General features: G+C 50.3%; 2 protein-coding genes across 4 annotated transcripts in view; both read right to left on the reverse strand.

Moving 5' to 3' along the window:
- lrp5 (low density lipoprotein receptor-related protein 5) overlaps positions 1-7,817 on the reverse strand; it is a 43,845-nt gene extending 36,028 nt beyond the window's left edge. The window contains exons 1-3 of one of the 2 annotated variants that reach the window (XM_035532052.2): positions 7,402-7,817; positions 3,012-3,212; positions 2,306-2,525 (exon numbers count right to left, since the gene is read on the reverse strand). In XM_035532052.2, the coding sequence (XP_035387945.1) occupies positions 2,306-2,525; positions 3,012-3,212; positions 7,402-7,456 (476 nt within the window). In that variant the 5' untranslated portion in view covers positions 7,457-7,817. Of the gene's footprint in view, positions 1-2,305; positions 2,526-2,807; positions 2,885-3,011; positions 3,213-7,401 lie in introns of those variants that run through there. The other variant, XM_081698782.1, reaches the window with a different exon arrangement.
- Positions 7,818-9,969: 2,152 nt separating this feature from the next.
- On the reverse strand, positions 9,970-16,732 carry c16h11orf24 (chromosome 16 C11orf24 homolog). 2 transcript variants are annotated; one of them, XM_027031095.3, is made up of 4 exons: positions 16,298-16,732; positions 14,638-14,827; positions 11,972-12,079; positions 9,970-11,647 (listed from the first exon to the last, which is right to left on the reverse strand). In XM_027031095.3, the coding sequence occupies exons 2-4, from the start codon at positions 14,771-14,773 to the stop codon at positions 10,692-10,694; spliced, it is 1,200 nt and encodes a 399-aa protein (XP_026886896.2). In that variant the 5' UTR covers positions 14,774-14,827; positions 16,298-16,732; the 3' UTR covers positions 9,970-10,691. The 2 variants fall into 2 exon arrangements, with proteins under 2 accessions (XP_026886896.2, XP_026886897.2); XM_027031096.3 differs by lacking the exon at positions 16,298-16,732 and adding an exon at positions 15,152-15,646.
- Between the last annotated feature and the right edge of the window lie 15 nt (positions 16,733-16,747).

Here is a 16,747-nt window from a genome sequence, read left to right on the forward strand (position 1 = left end):
GCCAGACATGGGTAACATAGATCTCCCAGACTAAACAACAGCAGAGCTTTCAAAGCAATATCAGCACTGGGCCTCACCTATTACACACACACGCACACACACACACACACACACACACACACACACACACACACACACACACACACACACACACACACGTTCACCCCCTCCCCCCCAAACACAATAATCTCTTGGTACATGATAGAAATCTCCACCCTTGACTGGTAGTTAAACAGCTTCGCTGTGTGATGTTAGAACAGTACAGACACAATGACAGGGTCAAAGTACTGGCACTCAGCGTGGCCACGCCCCTCAGAGCACCTGCACTCAGCATGGCCACGCCCCCTCAGAGCACCTGCAGCGTGTCAGCGTGCCCGTGTCCAAGCCAGACGCTCTTTTCCATGTTAGCGCTGGTAAAACCGCTAAGCACATGACCCCGGCACCAGGGGCCATCCGCCTGCTGGGCTCTACGAGGTTTATTAGCACAACTTCCTCCAGCACCAGGGTTTGGCCCGATTCACTGCTGTCGCCAATGGCAACAGGGCCCCTCCCCCCAGAGGGAGGGCAGACTTCGGTCTGGAGAATGACCTCCCTGCAGTGCACGCTGGCCCAAGTTCACGTGTAGAAAAAAACAAACACAGGCCGAACTCGCAGCGTGGAAGTTCAAACCAGCATGGTCTTGCGATGGAGCCGTGTTACTGTCGTCACGCCACGTCACGCAAACCGCTGGGCTGGAAACGTCGCTGGGCGTGCGGCCAGGAGCGGAGAAAAGAGGCCGAGAGCAACACGATAAACGACAGTAGGCGGAAACGAGTCCAAAAGCACAGCACTGGAGCCCTCTCCGAGTGCGTCGCCGACGACAACGCTCATCAGGCCTGATGGCATACAAAACCTCCCTCAAGGCCCTGCCCACGGGACCGCCCTCTCTCCAACCGCTCTGCCACATGCTCCTCAATTAGGCACATCAGGAACATGGCAGTAGCTGCAATTATGGCCCGCCACAATAAAAGCCCCCAGGGCCAATGGCGTCGCCATCTAACCAGAGAGGAAGTGCCCATGTAAGAGCCCTCAGTTCAGAAACCCGAACACACAACCAAAAGTCGTGAACACACCGGCTGAGCAGCGGCTGAACGGCTTTACTGGACAAAAGAGCCTCACACTGGTGATATATGATCTGATACATAGCTAGACAGACACTTATGAATCTGCTTCTGGACATGTAGCTGGTCGTTACTCTGGACGAGAAAAGATCTGCAAAAATGTGGAAGGGGATATGAACTATCGCCAAGACAACCAGATGTGAATAAATAAAATGGAATAGAAAAGGGGGAGGAGAGGAGCGCGTCAGAGAGAGAGGCGCGCGTCAGAGAGAGAGGCGCGCGTCAGAGAGTGAGGCGCGCGTCAGAGAGAGAGGCGCGCGTCAGAGAGTGAGGCGCGCGTCAGAGAGTGAGGCGCGCGTCAGAGAGTGAGGAGCGCGTCAGAGAGTGAGGAGCGCGTCAGAGAGTGAGGCGCGCGTCAGAGAGAGAGGCGCGCGTCAGAGAGAGAGGAGCGCGTCAGAGAGTGAGGCGCGCGTCAGAGAGAGAGGAGCGCGTCAGAGAGTGAGGCGCGCGTCAGAGAGAGAGGAGCGCGTCAGAGAGAGAGGAGCGCGTCAGAGAGAGAGGCGCGCGTCAGAGAGAGAGGAGCGCGTCAGAGAGTGAGGCGCGCGTCAGAGAGAGAGGCGCGCATCAGAGAGAGAGGAGCGCGTCAGAGAGTGAGGAGCGCATTTGAGAGAGCTGGCGAACAGCGAGCGCTCAAGAAGAAAACCCCAAAGCCTGGAGGTGTTGCTTTAGGCCGAAGGCCAGGAAACGTGCCTAGACCCCCGCGAAGACACACGAGGGAGAGAGACAAGCGTGTGAGAGAGACCAACGAATAAAAGAGACCTGCCAAAGCTCCCAGTGAAAAGTGCACAGAACTCAAACAAACACCATACTTCAGTACCCTCCCCCAACCAAACACGGTATCAAACACGGGACTTCACACTTTACCAAACACTCCCATAAGGTAAACACGCTACCATAGCTTACAAGGTTCCCATGACAATGCCTTCTGGGCGTTAGAAAGATCACAACAGGTTAAACTACCTGAATTCTCACACACTGTCCTCAGGTCAGGAAATAAACCAGCTGGGTTCTTACACACAGTCCTCAGGTCAGTAGTGCATGCCAGATCCACCTGCATGTGTGTGTGTGTGTGTGTGTGTGTGTGAGTAGCATGTGCACCCACTTATGTATAGCATGTGCGTGTGTGTGTGCCATGCTCGACTCACCGCTGTGCAGGGTTCAGCGCTATGGCCCGTGGCTGGTCCAGGTCCTGCCAAAACAGCACCTTCCGGGACGTTCCGTCCAAGTTGGCCACCTCGATCCGGTTGGTCTCCGAGTCGGTCCAGTATAGCTTGCGTCCGAGCCAATCACAGGCCAGGCCGTCGGGTGAGTCCAGGCCGGCCACCACCACCGTCTGCCCGGTGCCCAACACTGCCTCCTTCACAGCTACAACACAAACAATCGCTTCACTCTCATCATCATCCCACATTCCACACGTCTCTTCCTCCCTTTAGACAGAGACAGAAGAGATACGGCTCAACCAGCGTGCCGCACACTGAACTTACACGCCTCCTGAAGGCCTACCAGCGGCTTTATTAACTCCGCTGGGGAGCAAAGCATAGATGTGTTTTCTCTCCACAACACAAACACCTCCACTAAAAGGCTCAGTCACAGTTATTCTGACACTTAGTGGCTGGACTGGTTGTAGTAGGTCTGTGTGATGCTTACAGTTGGTGGACTGGTTGTAGTAGGTCTGTGTGATGCTTACAGTTGGCTGGACTGGTTGTAGTAGGTCTGTGTGATGCTTACAGTTGGCTGGACTGGTTGTAGTAGGTCTGTGTGATGCTTACAGTTGGCTGGACTGGTTGTAGTAGGTCTGTGTGATGCTTACAGTTGGCTGGACTGGTTGTAGTAGGTCTGTGTGATGCTTACAGTTGGTGGACTGGTTGTAGTAGGTCTGTTTGATGGCCTCTTCGCTGACGTCTGTCCAGAAGATGAGTCCCTCAGTGAAGATAAAATCCACGGCAGCTGCATCCTCCAGATCACTGACCACGACCGCTGACTCGGCACGGCCTCCATTAGCATCCACCAGCCGGACATCACGGCGGTTAGCAAAGAGCAGCAAAGGAGAACCTGCACACGCGCACGTACACACACACGCACACACAGGACAGCAATAACGCTTCAAGTACTGGACAAACTCACGTTTATTTGAACTCGGACATCATGCCATGTTAGTCATGAACAAAACCACAGAATTTTCCCATGGTCCCAAGCTGGTCACTCTGGTGGGACTGGGCCTGTTCTGACCAAGACTTTCCGAAAATACTGCTGTTGCCTAAATCCATGTTTCTTCAACTTCATCATCGTTACACTCCTCTTCCAGCTTAACGTTTGTGGAATCTTTTCAGACACACACAAGACACCCAAACTTGAAACTTGAACATGCATGCACACCCACACACGTACACATGCACGCAGGCATGCACACACACACACACGCGAGCGAGCGACCAGGCGAAGCAGCCAGCAGCTCACACACAACTCGACTGGGATTGGTCTGGGTTGTGGCTCCCAGTGGAAATGCCGTCCAGGCTAGTGGGGGATCAGCACCGCCCTGCTGTGTGTTCAGCCTGGCTCCGCCCACAAGCCCCTCCACAGAGAGTCACCACCATCACTGCTATGCTGTAGCCCCTCCCCGTGCTGGGACACCTGAGCAGGAGACCCCGCCCACACACGCCTTACAGGAGGGACAAGGGGTGGGGTCAGAGGCGTAGAAAGGGGCGGGGCTCTGATGCTCCTGGATGCAGTAAAAGAGGAGTCAACATCCTTATAAAACACACACACACACACACACACACACACACACACACACACACACACACACCACCTTTTCCCTGCCCCAGAGAAAATAAACACACATTACAACACTTGTGGGGAAACAAAATCTAAACTAGCCAATCAAGCCAAAGCTGAAAGGTGTTCGGTGTTTCTGTGCATGACATCTGATCCCAGATCAGAAATACAGGAGCGAGCACAATGAAGCAGGGCAGACGGGGGTGGGGGGGCTCTGGGAGTGTGGGGGAGGGGTGTTCGGAAAGGCCCTTTTCCTGTTCTGTAATTCTCCTGAATCCCCCCCCAAGCTGCCCTGCTTCATTGTGCTCTGTCCTGTATTTCAAGTGGGGATGGAATCTTCTTACTCCACCCCATACTACAACCACTACTCCACCCCATACTACAGCAACTACTCTACACCATGTCATGCTGTGACCACACACTGGTGACTTGCCATTCAAGATTGGGTTTCAGTTTCTGTTTACTGGACCATGCAAATGCCAAGAAGCATCCCCACACCCACGGAACACTGATCCCGAACAGGATTGGTCAGGCTGCTCACAGCACAACAACAAAAAAAGGGATTTACCAGTGCTCATTTGCATATTGTAGTGTTCTGTGATAATAGTGTTGCTAATGGCACTTTGACCATTTCAATCAGTAAATGACATACTGGGAAGTGGCTCTGCTGACGGAGCACTGAGACCACAGCCAACAGCGGTCACACACACGCGCGCGCAGCACTGTGATATTCCTACATCCTACCAGCTCTGTGTATAACAACCATGTCCTACACCTGCATCAATGTCCAACACCTCCTTTCTCTGTGTGTGTGTGTGTGTTGTATTTGAGGTGTAGATGGTGTATATGTGACGATAAGTAAGCTCAGGAATGTGCAGTCTTATAGAGAAAAAGACAGTTCTGTCTCACCTCTCACAGGTGACAGTTCTGTCTCACCTCTGTCCGAGGTGACCTTTGTCACAAACCGGAAATTTGGCTACAATACCCCTTACCCAGCCTTTAATCCCACACGCTTTTTAAAGCATTGCCCTGCACGTGATGTGTGCGTGGTGACGTCTCGCGTGTCCTCACTAAATTCCTCGCGCAGAAGGCGGAAGTGTCTGAAGGATGTGCACCTCATGGGCGTTAGAAGGTCGGCGCCCACGCACCGAACACGCGACCACAGAATCATAAATATTTCACAACAGCCCCGATGGTTGCCTTTAGTCTCAGGACATGAGTGCAAAGTAACAGATTTATTACTTTATACGCTTATTTTACCTAAATTTATTACTATTTTTAAAGCACGGAGGATTGTACATTTTACAAATCCTGCATGTTCGTCAATCTGTTCCCGTGTTTATATCGAAATGTGTCGTGAAACACTTCCAAGCACCCGTTCACTAAAACAAGGAATCTCTCTGTGGCGTTAAAGTGCGACTGTAAACACGCACGATGCAGGAGGGAGGTCCGTGCAGCCTGTCCCTCTGCACGCACACGAGAGCGAGAGGAAGAGAAGCTTTGCAGTGAGACGGGTTAGCATGCTGGACCTTTACCCCTCAGACATCATCCGTTTAAGAATGAACCGCGTTCGTGCGCCGGGCGCGAAGACACGGCGCTCAGAACAGAGCCAGGACCGCGCGCGCCCTGCACACCTGTCCCGTGGTCAGTAAAGTCACTTTATTGAGCCGAGCACGAGACCGGAGTTCTGGTTCTGCCTGGTTAGAGCAACGATGAAGAAATGGAGAAAAGCACTTCAAACAGCCTACAGGCTCAAATTAATCAAACCACACGTTTACAAAAGGAGTCAAGCGTTTGTAGTAGCTACACAAACTGCAGATTTTAAAAGATGTGTTTCATTTTCTTAGTTATAAAGCAAAACTACGACAATGTTTTGAACGTGCTACTCAGAATCGGCTCACATGAATAAACCCAGATGGCACCAAAAGCTGCATACAGCGCGGTTATGGGAATCACATGCATGCACCGTGCTGCGTGACGTAGCGCCCTAGGCCAGGGTCTCGCACTGCTCTTAGCACGGAGAGGTCGCACGCAGCTCACAATACCTGCCCGAGAAAGGCAGCTTCACACACTCTGTACAAAAAAACAGCGCTGACAAAAGATGAACCAAGTCCGTGCTGTTGCTCATGCACTTCAACGGTGGTTCAGCGTTTGCTCAAAACTTTCGGAACTGCTTTCTGATTTCTCGCGCAAAGCTCAAACCACCACAGACGTGCTGACAGCCTAACTGGGACTTCTGCATGAAAATCCCCAAACAAAAAAGACTAATCGAGTGTTGTGCGGCGGTCACAGGGCTTGGGCATCGCCCAGGATGCTCAACATGTATTTTACCTAATTTTATCTTCAAGTAGCTACAGTGCAATTTCCAGATGAGAGCCAAAGAATGACAGTCCACTACCTGGCCAACATCACCCGTACGAACACACCTGGGTCAACAGAACCCGGTTCAGCACGGCAGCAGAACCAAAGAACATGCGTTGGAACAGTGACATCATGCAATTACGCAGGACTACGGCTATGCACGACATCACGCGCAGAGCACACGACCACCATCAGTAGAGTGAAACATCACGCGCAGAGCACTCTACGACACACAGCACAGTGAAACGGACTCTCGCGATCCAACTGTGACTTTACGTCGCCTGCTCGGGGTTTAGGTGTGAATGCAAGAGCACCCTGCGATGGCGACATATTCAACATGTTCAACAGGCTCTACATCACTAATGCAGTTACACTGACCATAACATGTCACGTCTCGACCAACCAGACGTACTTAAGTCGCGGTGCTTCTGTTAAATAGTTTTGTACAACCTGAACGCTTCGATAAACCAGGCCCTCCCTGCAGCTGCTGCGCGTGACACTGCTACGTTCAGATCTGGTCTTTAACATCTCGGATTCAGGGACGAATACGAGCCGTCCTCGCCACTGTAGAAATAAACCCGCTTGGAAAATGCTGTAGTAAAGGAATATAGTACTTTTATTTGTGTGTGTTGGAAGTCTTGATACGGGCTCAGATTCGCTCGCTCCATCTGACATCCGACACCGATCAATCGTGTTGTGCGTGAACAGAGGCCTGGGAAACTCGCGCGAGGAACGTGGACCAAACGACTCCAACATTCGGAGGAGAAGCGTCGTGCTTCCCGGCGCCACATCGCGTGCTCGGTGGCTCGGAAGCTGGAGCCTCCCTGCAAAGTTGGAACCGCGAAGCAAAACTTGAACGCAGCCTGCTCGAAGTCACGAGCTAAACAGCCTCTAGCGAGCGAGTCTCGCGCAGCCACACATGGACGTGTGGAACTATTGAGTTACGTCCAAATACCAAAACGCCGAACGCGGAGCGGACCTGCCTGCCGGACTTCGTGTAGGTTGTTCCAAACTTAGACTACACGGTGCAAAGTTGCACGTTCCCAGGATCCGTGCTGCGAGCTCGCCACCCTCGAGCGTGAAACGTGAACAAAAGTGGACTTACCATGCAGCAAAGTGAGCGCGCGGCACAGCAGCAGCGCCACTAACAAAACACCCATCGCAAGCGCCTCGCGCCTCAGCTTCGGCACCACAGCTCCATTCCGCGAGGGGTTTGCGAGTCAAGAAACTTTCGGAGAGGCTCGGGAAAGCGTTCAGCCTGCGCGAGCGCCGAGAGGCACGGGGGGGATGACAGCGGAAACTGGCTGACGTCACCAAACGGGAGTGAACTACATGAGGATACGAACGCGAGCGTTTTTGCTACATTGCAGAAATTAAGCGACTCCGCGGAAATGTGGCAAATAAGCGAATTTAAGCAAAAAATAAAAACATTAATATATAATTAACAATACGCATACAAATATGAATAAGTACGTTAATATTCATATGTAATATGTAATTAATAATACGAATGCAAATAAGAATATGATAATAGGAAAAAATATCAAGAGAAATGGTAGAAATGGCAGCCAAACAACTACAATTTCACTACACTTAAATATTGCTAAAGTTATCAGTGATATTATTTATCAGTGTTACTATTTTAAATGCACTAATTTGTTGTTGTTGTACTAAATCAACATTACATTGGTGTAATGTGCTATTCTGACATTGTGAGTAGAAAAGGGTGATATGTATGACGTTTATTCCAAACATTCAATTCTACAAGCCGAAGTAAACAAAGGTGAGAGCAGAAGTGTCTCGAGCCCCGTCGGCCTGCCACGAGCGGACCTGGAAGAGCTCTGCGGCGCTCGCGCTCCGCCACGTTACGGCTGGTGGTTACAGCGGCGCAGTGCTGGACAGGGAACGTCGCTCCGTTTTCTGTCTGACAGCCTGTGAGGGTTGTTCCACACCCCAGACTGGACATTTAACTTAACAACGGGGTTGAAAACGTGTCAGATCAGGTGAAAAACACAGAAACGTTTGGTGTGCTGATTTTTAGGATGTTGGAATCAGTGAAAAAAGTTTGAATTGGAGATGAATGTAAAAATTGAGACAGTGTTTTTTAAAATTTTGGCTACATTCCGCGAATATTCTTGCCAGTTTAAGCATATCTGCAGTAAAGGAAAACTCTTTAGGAATATTACTCATTAGACTGTTATCCTCAAACATTAATTATGGAAACTTAATTATCTGGGGTTGCTTTTAATTGGAATCAGTTGTAAAACTACAACCTCAAGATTTCTTTGGGCCTTGTTCATGAGTCTGGAAGTGCTGTAAAGGTGCGGGATGAAACCGGACCCCTGGTCTCATTAGGATTGGTTCTGTTTCTTTGGCTGTCCAGCTGGCACACACGGCAGGCCACAGGCACAAGCAGAAGTCCTGCTCTGGTGTGTGTGAGGACAGCCGTCAGTCCAGAGAAACATGCTGTAAAGAAACCTGCCTTTACGCTCACCTGTGCAGCACAGCCTCTGGCTAAGCCCCGCATACAAACAAAGCCTCTGACTCGGCCCCAGACACCCAAAACGAAACCGCACCGGTTCCTCTGCCCTTCATTACCTCTCAGGATTTTATTGAGAGTCAACACATCTAAGTTTGATGTTGAAAAATATTTCTCACATAATAAATACCATCTGGACAGGTTTGCTTAAAACAAAAGTCTCACGCACACCCCACATTGGCAGGCTTAGTGCTAACCACACCCTCACAACACCTACTGCAGAACTGAGGATCAACGTTGCAGTCGCACAAAGGTCCAGATTTCCTACTGCTTCAGACAAGCAGTAATAAAAAACAGTGATCACAGCTTTTCACAGACAACCAGAAAATGGTTCTGCTTTTTTCCACAATAAACCACACACTTGAAACAGCATCAACACACACAAGGCAAACCTCATCCAAGCGCACGGCCGGGAGGTCGCATTTAGGTTGCAGTGCCTTGCTCAGTTTGTTTTGGCTGGAAATTCATCAGGATTGTTCTCTTCTGGCACGAAGGAAGAACGCAGCAATTGGGAAATTTAGCCTAGAACAATCGGCCCTGGGGAACCGAGGAGGGGATGGAAAACTGGAAAACGGGGCAAAGGCTGTTGGAGGAACTGGTGGAGAACTCCAGGCTGTAAAGCTGGAGGGTCCAGCCAGGAGTTGTCCAGCATTCCCGGATCACCAAGGACTGTGCCAGACCAAAGCTGCATAATGCCACTTTGATAAAGCAACAGGCATTCAGGCCCCCTCCCCAAAACAAAGGCCTCCCTTATTAGGGTCGGGAGAGGTGCTGAAGACCCAACCCCCCTTTCACACAGTTGTTACTTTCATCTCTGCCAATTAAACCTGCAGACCTCATGGGTTTCACTACAAATAGTCCCTGCACGGGCATCATATATTTCCAGGGAGCAATTATTGTGCTACAGATGTGGCTTGTTTATGTATACCATTTTGTTTACAGCAAAGGCTGATTGATTCAGCCCTCTAATAAAACACCCAGGAGTCTGTGGGAAACGCTGAACGTTGGGGGTTTATTGGCTCAGAGAGGAAATACATGGCAATCCAAGCACTCGTCCTCAGCTCAGTCACAAATTACAGCCAAACATGACGACCAGAATCACGCTCACTGACACAAGAAGACAACCACACCGGATTCATTCTTTGTTCATGTTTATTCCTTCGCAAAGTAACTTTTTTGCCTTCTCTAGTGCTGTAGTAGGATACAGATTTACGTTGGCACGTGTGAGGTCCGTCTTCCCCAGCTCTCAGACGCAGAGCAAAAGCTTCCCTCAGTCCTGAAATCAAGTTCAGAATGGCTAAAGAATTCCTTGGTTTTTCATTAATGTGCTTCAGTGTCACAGTCACCATTTTGGCATCCATTCCCAACCCAAAGAGTTGAAAAAAAAAAAAAAACAACAAAAAACACAAACCCAAACCCACAAAGCTACCAAAATTAAAGGCATCCACAGTCAGCTTGATGTAATAGAAAAAGCATGAAACATTGAATATTATTGGAAAACAAAGAAGTGAAGACAAATATTGCACCATTAAATCATTTACTGAAAGAGGGCCAAGGGTTAAAAAAAATAAGGCTTACATCTCATGTGGAGTATTAAATGGAAGGTTCGTCTGCATAAAGGGGGAAAAGTAACCCTTATTGTAAGGACCTGATCACGAGGCTGTACAGTCAGGAAACCACCACTGAGCTGGTCCCAGCAAACCCAGAGATCTGTGCATGGGTCGCCCAGGGAGAAACTTGGAGGTGGAGACACAGGGCTGTGGTGAACAGATTTACATCGCCGCCGAGTCAGGCTCATCCAGGAGCAAAAAAGATCAATCAAAAACTGGCAAATGTTACTGTTGAACTGTAAACACTCAGACCCCTGAGTCGGAGTACATGCCGTTGATTAGATAGTCCACCTGCGTGTAGTCCTTCCTCCGGAAGCTCTCATAGGCCTGTCTGAGGAAGACGATGACTGTGACAACGAAGAAGAACAGGCCAAACATCAGCACAGCCATCAGGGAGCTGGTGTTCACCATGTCGATGGTCAGCGAATCGCCGGTAGCTTCCAGCACCGTGTGGCCGATGCCGATCCCGACCCGCCCGCCGGCACCGGCGCCCTGCACACCAGGCCGCTTTCCAGATGGGGGCTGTGGGACTTTGGCTGGGGGGGGTGGAGGATCTGTGTTCCCTTCAGGAGGGGCAGGCTGGGTGGAGCGGGTTAGTGGTGACAGAAGGGAGGTGCTAGGAGCAGTCGCAGGAATGGTTGGCAGTCGGGAGGTGATGGAAGTCGCTGGGGTTGGCGGTTGGGGCGCTACCGTGGTAGTACGAGCGGTTGGGTGTGATGTAACTTTAAGTGTGCTCATCAGTGGTGGTGTGGTAGTAGTCATGGCATTAGTTGTCATGGTTATGGTGATGACTGTTGTGGCATTAGTTGTCGTGGCATTAGTTGTCGTGGTGATGGTGGTGGGTCTTGTGGCATTAGCTGTGGATAGAGTAGTATGTGGCACAGCTGGGGCAGACGTAGGGGTGGATTTGTTCCCTCTTGCCCTGTCCGCAGAGACCTGTGAACTGGCTGAGGAAGTGGTCTCAGGTTTGGTAGAGCTGTTCTTTTTTGGGACTCCAACCCCGTCCACTGAGGAGTTGTGGGTACTGTTAGTTTGTTCTGGCCTCTGGGACGCAGAGCTAGCGTTGGATGGAGGAGGGTGTTGTTGTGCTGCTCTGGCCGAGCCAGGAGGCAGGTCAGATGCAGCAGGAGATGGAGAAGAGTCAGGTGTAGCTGGAACCACCCCCTCCTCACCATGGCTATCCTGTCTAGCTACTCTTGTTCCTGAGGACAGAAACAGAAGGAACACCAAGACCTGACAGAGAGCAGAAACAGGACTCCCGTATACCCCGAGCACCGGCCTGTCTGCTCTGGTTAACGGTCGCATGAGAGAGAGACACTGCGTGTGCATTCACACGACAAGCAGAGGTAAAGATCAAAGTGACCTTTTGGTTTCTTCCAGCAGACTGCTGCAGTGTTCCACACAGAGCAGAACTGGTGTAAACGAGGTGGAACGTGAGCCAGAGACACAGTTAAATGTTTGGAAATGAAGACAACACGCTGGCCAACGCGCTTGTGAAAGCGCCAGTCTCTGGCCTGATCCCTTACCTGTGTTTACGAGCAGATGTTCACATGAGGCATTATTAGGGCAGTGTAGGAAAACACACAAGGATTTCTCTTCAGAGAAGAAAGCTCGGGTACACGCTTTCACAGGACCTAAGAAGAGAACAAACCAACGAAAACACACTTCAGTTCAGTGAGGCTTCTGATTCACGGATTTCTATTAATATTGAAATTCAAGCCTGCATCAGTGATGAGCTGCATCAATTTACGTCAGTGAGAGTTCAGAGGTCAGTACGGCCATTTATCAGAGAGCGTTAAGCGCACATTTCTTGACGCAGCAGGAAGCGGCCAGGAACTCATACAGAGATTTCCAGAAAGATGGCCCAGCCTCACTTACGGAACACTCCGTCGACAAATTTATTTCCGTTTTGGGATCATACGAGTCAAAATGAAACTGAACCCAAATTTAACCAGGAAAACACGAAAACATTCACAAAATCCAGGATAGGTTGCGTGTCCCCAACCAGGCCCTGTACTTCATTGGCCGTCGCTATGATAAGAGAACTTTGACCCAATACCATTGGAGAAAGGGAGCGTTTAACTGGGTTCTTGTTACCGCTGCGTTTCTGTGTCCAAGATCCCAGAGCACTGCTCCTGCATTCATGCGTTCATTACTCACACAGCCACGCAGGTCAGTTTCACTGAAGCATCCGGGACTTCCAAATCATCTAACGTTTAGAAAGCTTGTGGGAACGCCGAGTCATCTTCAAAATGAACCTGTGCGTTTACCAGATACCCTCTCTCAGAGCTCCCAAACTGAGCCGCTCCTCTCCAGCTCCACGGGGATGTCCCGAGAGGCTGAGTCGAACGTTAGCGGACATGCAGTCAGTCACGCTTGCTGAGTGCCGCTATCTCGCGGGCCACTGAGAAGCTGGCATGACCAGGAGGGGAACTGGCACGTTCATACTTCCTTTGACCCGCTTCCAGCGGCCATGTGTGTGTGAGGTGCGGCGTTCCTCCCTGGCCCCGCAGCTGGGCTGCTCACACAAGGGATCTCACCTACACCCCTCACTCTGCCGCCCCCACCCACCTATCCCACCCTCTCTGGGTCTCCATCAGTATTTGACTCTTAATTCCACCTCCTGCCCCTCCCAACCCCTCCACCTCCTAAAGCCACCCTCTCCAGATAAGGGGGTGGGAGCCACCCTGCCTGGGGCTTAGAAATGATTCACCACCTGTTCCTAATGGCCCACAAGAGGAGAAGAAGGGCAGCAGAGAAGACCGTGTGTGTGTGTGTGTGGAGGTCATTGTGAAGCATGCCCAAGCTTTGCCACACACACACGGGTACGCGAGCTGGAATGTGTAATGATTGGGTATTTATAGCACTCACACCAAACACTTCAGACTTCCAGATGGACACCATCTCAACTCACTTTTATTCTGCACACTGCAAGCACAGAGGCACCACAAGCCACACAGTAACTATACACCAAGCATGTGTGTGTGTGTGTGTGTGTGTGTGTGTGTGTGTGTGTGTGTGTGTGTGTGTGTGTGTGGAGGGCTGGGGTGGGTGACAGGGTGCCTGTAGGACTAGTGTGTGTGCTGGTGCTGCTCCCTTATACAGGATGGCTAAGATGACGCAACAATGTTCAGACAAAGCCCCCCCCCACACACGCACGCACCCTAGTGCCTGGCCCAAACACATACATGCACACGCACCCTAGTGCCTGGCCCAAACACATACATGCACACGCACCCTAGTGCCTGGCCCAAACACATACATGCACACGCACCCTAGTGCCTGGCCCAAACACATACATGCACACGCACCCTAGTGCCTGGCCCAAACACATACATGCACACGCACCCTAGTGCCTGGCCCAAACACATACATGCACACGCACCCTAGTGCCTGGCCCAAACACATACATGCACACGCACCCTAGTGCCTGGCCCAAACACATACATGCACACGCACCCTAGTGCCTGGCCCAAACACATACATGCACACGCACCCTAGTGCCTGGCCCAAACACATACATACACACGCACCCTAGTGCCTGGCCCAAACGCGCGCACGCACGCACACGCACGCACACACACGAGCCGCTCTTTCATCTTAAATCTGAACCACATGGCCCTTCTCAAAGAGCGTCCTTCAAGGAAGAGACGTTAAAAAACAAAAACACATGGCTTTACTTATTTTTGGAAAAAAATGATATTCCACAGACACCCGTTCACTCCGTTTTATCTCTGAAGGGAGCGATCAGGACATATTTTATCTTAACCAAAATAAAACAAACCTGATCCCCAGACTTTCCCATGGACATGGAAACCTTTCTCAGGAAAGAAGAATAACGAGGTACATCAAGAGGAACAGGTACAGCCTACGTCTGAAGATAAGTCACATTACATTAACGCTACCAAACTGAACCACACAGACACTGCCATTTTTGGACTGACTGTAGAGAGCTCAACACTTGATAAATGTATGATTATATTGTTTTAAAGCATCCAGAAAAAAAGGTTAGCAACAGAAACATTCCAACACAACCATAGCACACACACATGCCCAGAAATATGTACAAATTAAATGTGAACTCCAATCAAAAAGCAGAAAGGAATCTTTTTCTTTACCTATAAAAAGAAAATCAGAACCTACGGAGGCTGCTTAAACTTTGCTATTTGAGAGACGTCACAGACGGACTCACACTTTACAATGTCGCAGTCCTCTGGGTCAGACATAGTCATGTTGCCCACGATGCTATCTGAGGTGCTGAGGTGTGTGTGCAGACACGGGAGACACCCCAGCAGGCTCAGCAGGGTCACGAGGAGGCCGGCACTCATGGTGAAAGGTGACGATCACTCAGGCAGTCATTCCACCATCACAGTCCCCTACACCTGCAGGACAAACATCCAGACCGTCAGAGCTCGGTACAGAGGCAAATCAAGCGGATTTCACGTCAGAATAATCAGCCGTCACACTTTTGTGCCGTTAATGTCACCAAGGTTTGCATAGTGCACAGCACGAAACTAACAGTAGATTAGTCTTTTGGGTGAGTGCACCATCTAGCGGCCACCCATCAAACTACAAGGAAAGCAAGCTGGTCAACTGTTAAAATATCCTAATAATAAAAAAAAGAAGTAAAAATTAAGTAATTGAATGTCCATTTGACAAAATACAGCGGAAAGCATCCGAGAAGGAAAACAAATCCTAATACTCACAGAAAGTCCGTTCTAACCCGATTATTCTCGACCATATGGAAGTGCTAGGCAGTCTTTAAGGAAGTGAGAACATTTAAACTCAGGCTGTTTAGTTGTAGCTTGTTATTTACCCCTCCCACATCGTCACCCGGACACTACCCACAAAGTAAGCAAGCACACCGTGGGGCATCCACCTCAGACCTTATCCAGGACACCACGTGGATCCGAACAAACGGTCACAGAGCGAATACGCGACCGGAAGAACAGCCCGGTCCGGTCGGTGAACGCACAGATTAAGCGATTAGGACCACGTCTTTGTCGTTTACTCCAAATAAATAACGCCACCTTTATATTTATAACGCTCTGTCCTAAGCTTCTAGGAGCTTCTTGTAAAACCAAATTAATATTATTAGGTAATGTTACCCAGTAGGATAAAACAAGCGATTATATTGCAGTACGCAGTCCGAGAAACCTTTAGGAAAGTAACTAGTTATCTACTCTAGCGGGCTTAGTTGGGGTTAGTCATCGGCCCTAGCGGGCTTAGTTGGGGTTAGTCATCGACCCTAGCGGGCTTAGTTGGGGTTAGTCATCGACCCTAGCGGGCTTAGTTGGGGTTAGTCATCGACCCTAGCGGGCTTAGTTGGGGTTAGTCATCGACCCTAGCGGGCTTAGTTGGGGTTAGTCATCGGCCCTAGCGGGCTTAGTTGGGGTTAGTCATCGGCCCTAGCGGGCTTAGTTGGGGTTAGTCATCGGCCCTAGCCGGTTTAGTTGCGGTTAGTCATCGGCCCTAGCCGGTTTAGTTGCGGTTAGTCATCGGCCCTAGCCGGTTTAGTTGCGGTTAGTCATCGGCCCTAGCCGGTTTAGTTGGGGTTAGTCATCGGCCCTAGCCGGTTTAGTTGCGGTTAGTCATCGGCCCTAGCCGGTTTAGTTGCGGTTAGTCATCGGCCCTAGCCGGTTTAGTTGCGGTTAGTCATCGGCCCTAGCCAGTTTAGTTGCGGTTAGTCATCGGCCCTAGCCAGTTTAGTTGCGGTTAGTCATCGGCCCTAGCCAGTTTAGTTGCGGTTAGTCATCGGCCCTAGCCAGTTTAGTTGCGGTTAGTCATCGGCCCTAGCCAGTTTAGTTGCGGTTAGTCATCGGCCCTAGCCAGTTTAGTTGGTGTGGACTTACCAGAGAGGAGCTCTGCCTCTACTCAGCTGGCGTTAGCATGGACCCTCCCAGCCCACAGCCGGTAGTGTCTCCTACGTGGCTGGACTTTAGTATATCTACACGCTCGTTTGTCTCGGTATCTCCTCGCTACCAGCTCACAACTCAGACATCCCAACTCGTGATATCTATCAGCTGTCCTAATGCTAGCGACCGCTAGCGCTGGCTAACTCAACTCCTCTGGAGTTCCGTCACCAGCGTTTAAGTATAAACTTCGAACACCATCCCAAACACTGTAAAATGGTTTAAGAGCGCGTAATTCCCTGCTTTATTATATAAGGTCAACTGTACTGATCTTTAAAGGCCTACACGTCTCCCTAACTAGCACAGATAGCTCATAAATACCTAAATAAATAAACGCGACCCATTAACTAGTACTTCCGGATTCCGGCGGAAATGGCCTCGGTGGTCTCT

Source organism: Electrophorus electricus, chromosome 16 (genome assembly GCF_041902795.1).
Source record: "Electrophorus electricus isolate QZ-2024a chromosome 16, ASM4190279v1, whole genome shotgun sequence".
In the NCBI taxonomy this organism is placed as follows: domain Eukaryota; kingdom Metazoa; phylum Chordata; class Actinopteri; order Gymnotiformes; family Gymnotidae; genus Electrophorus; species Electrophorus electricus.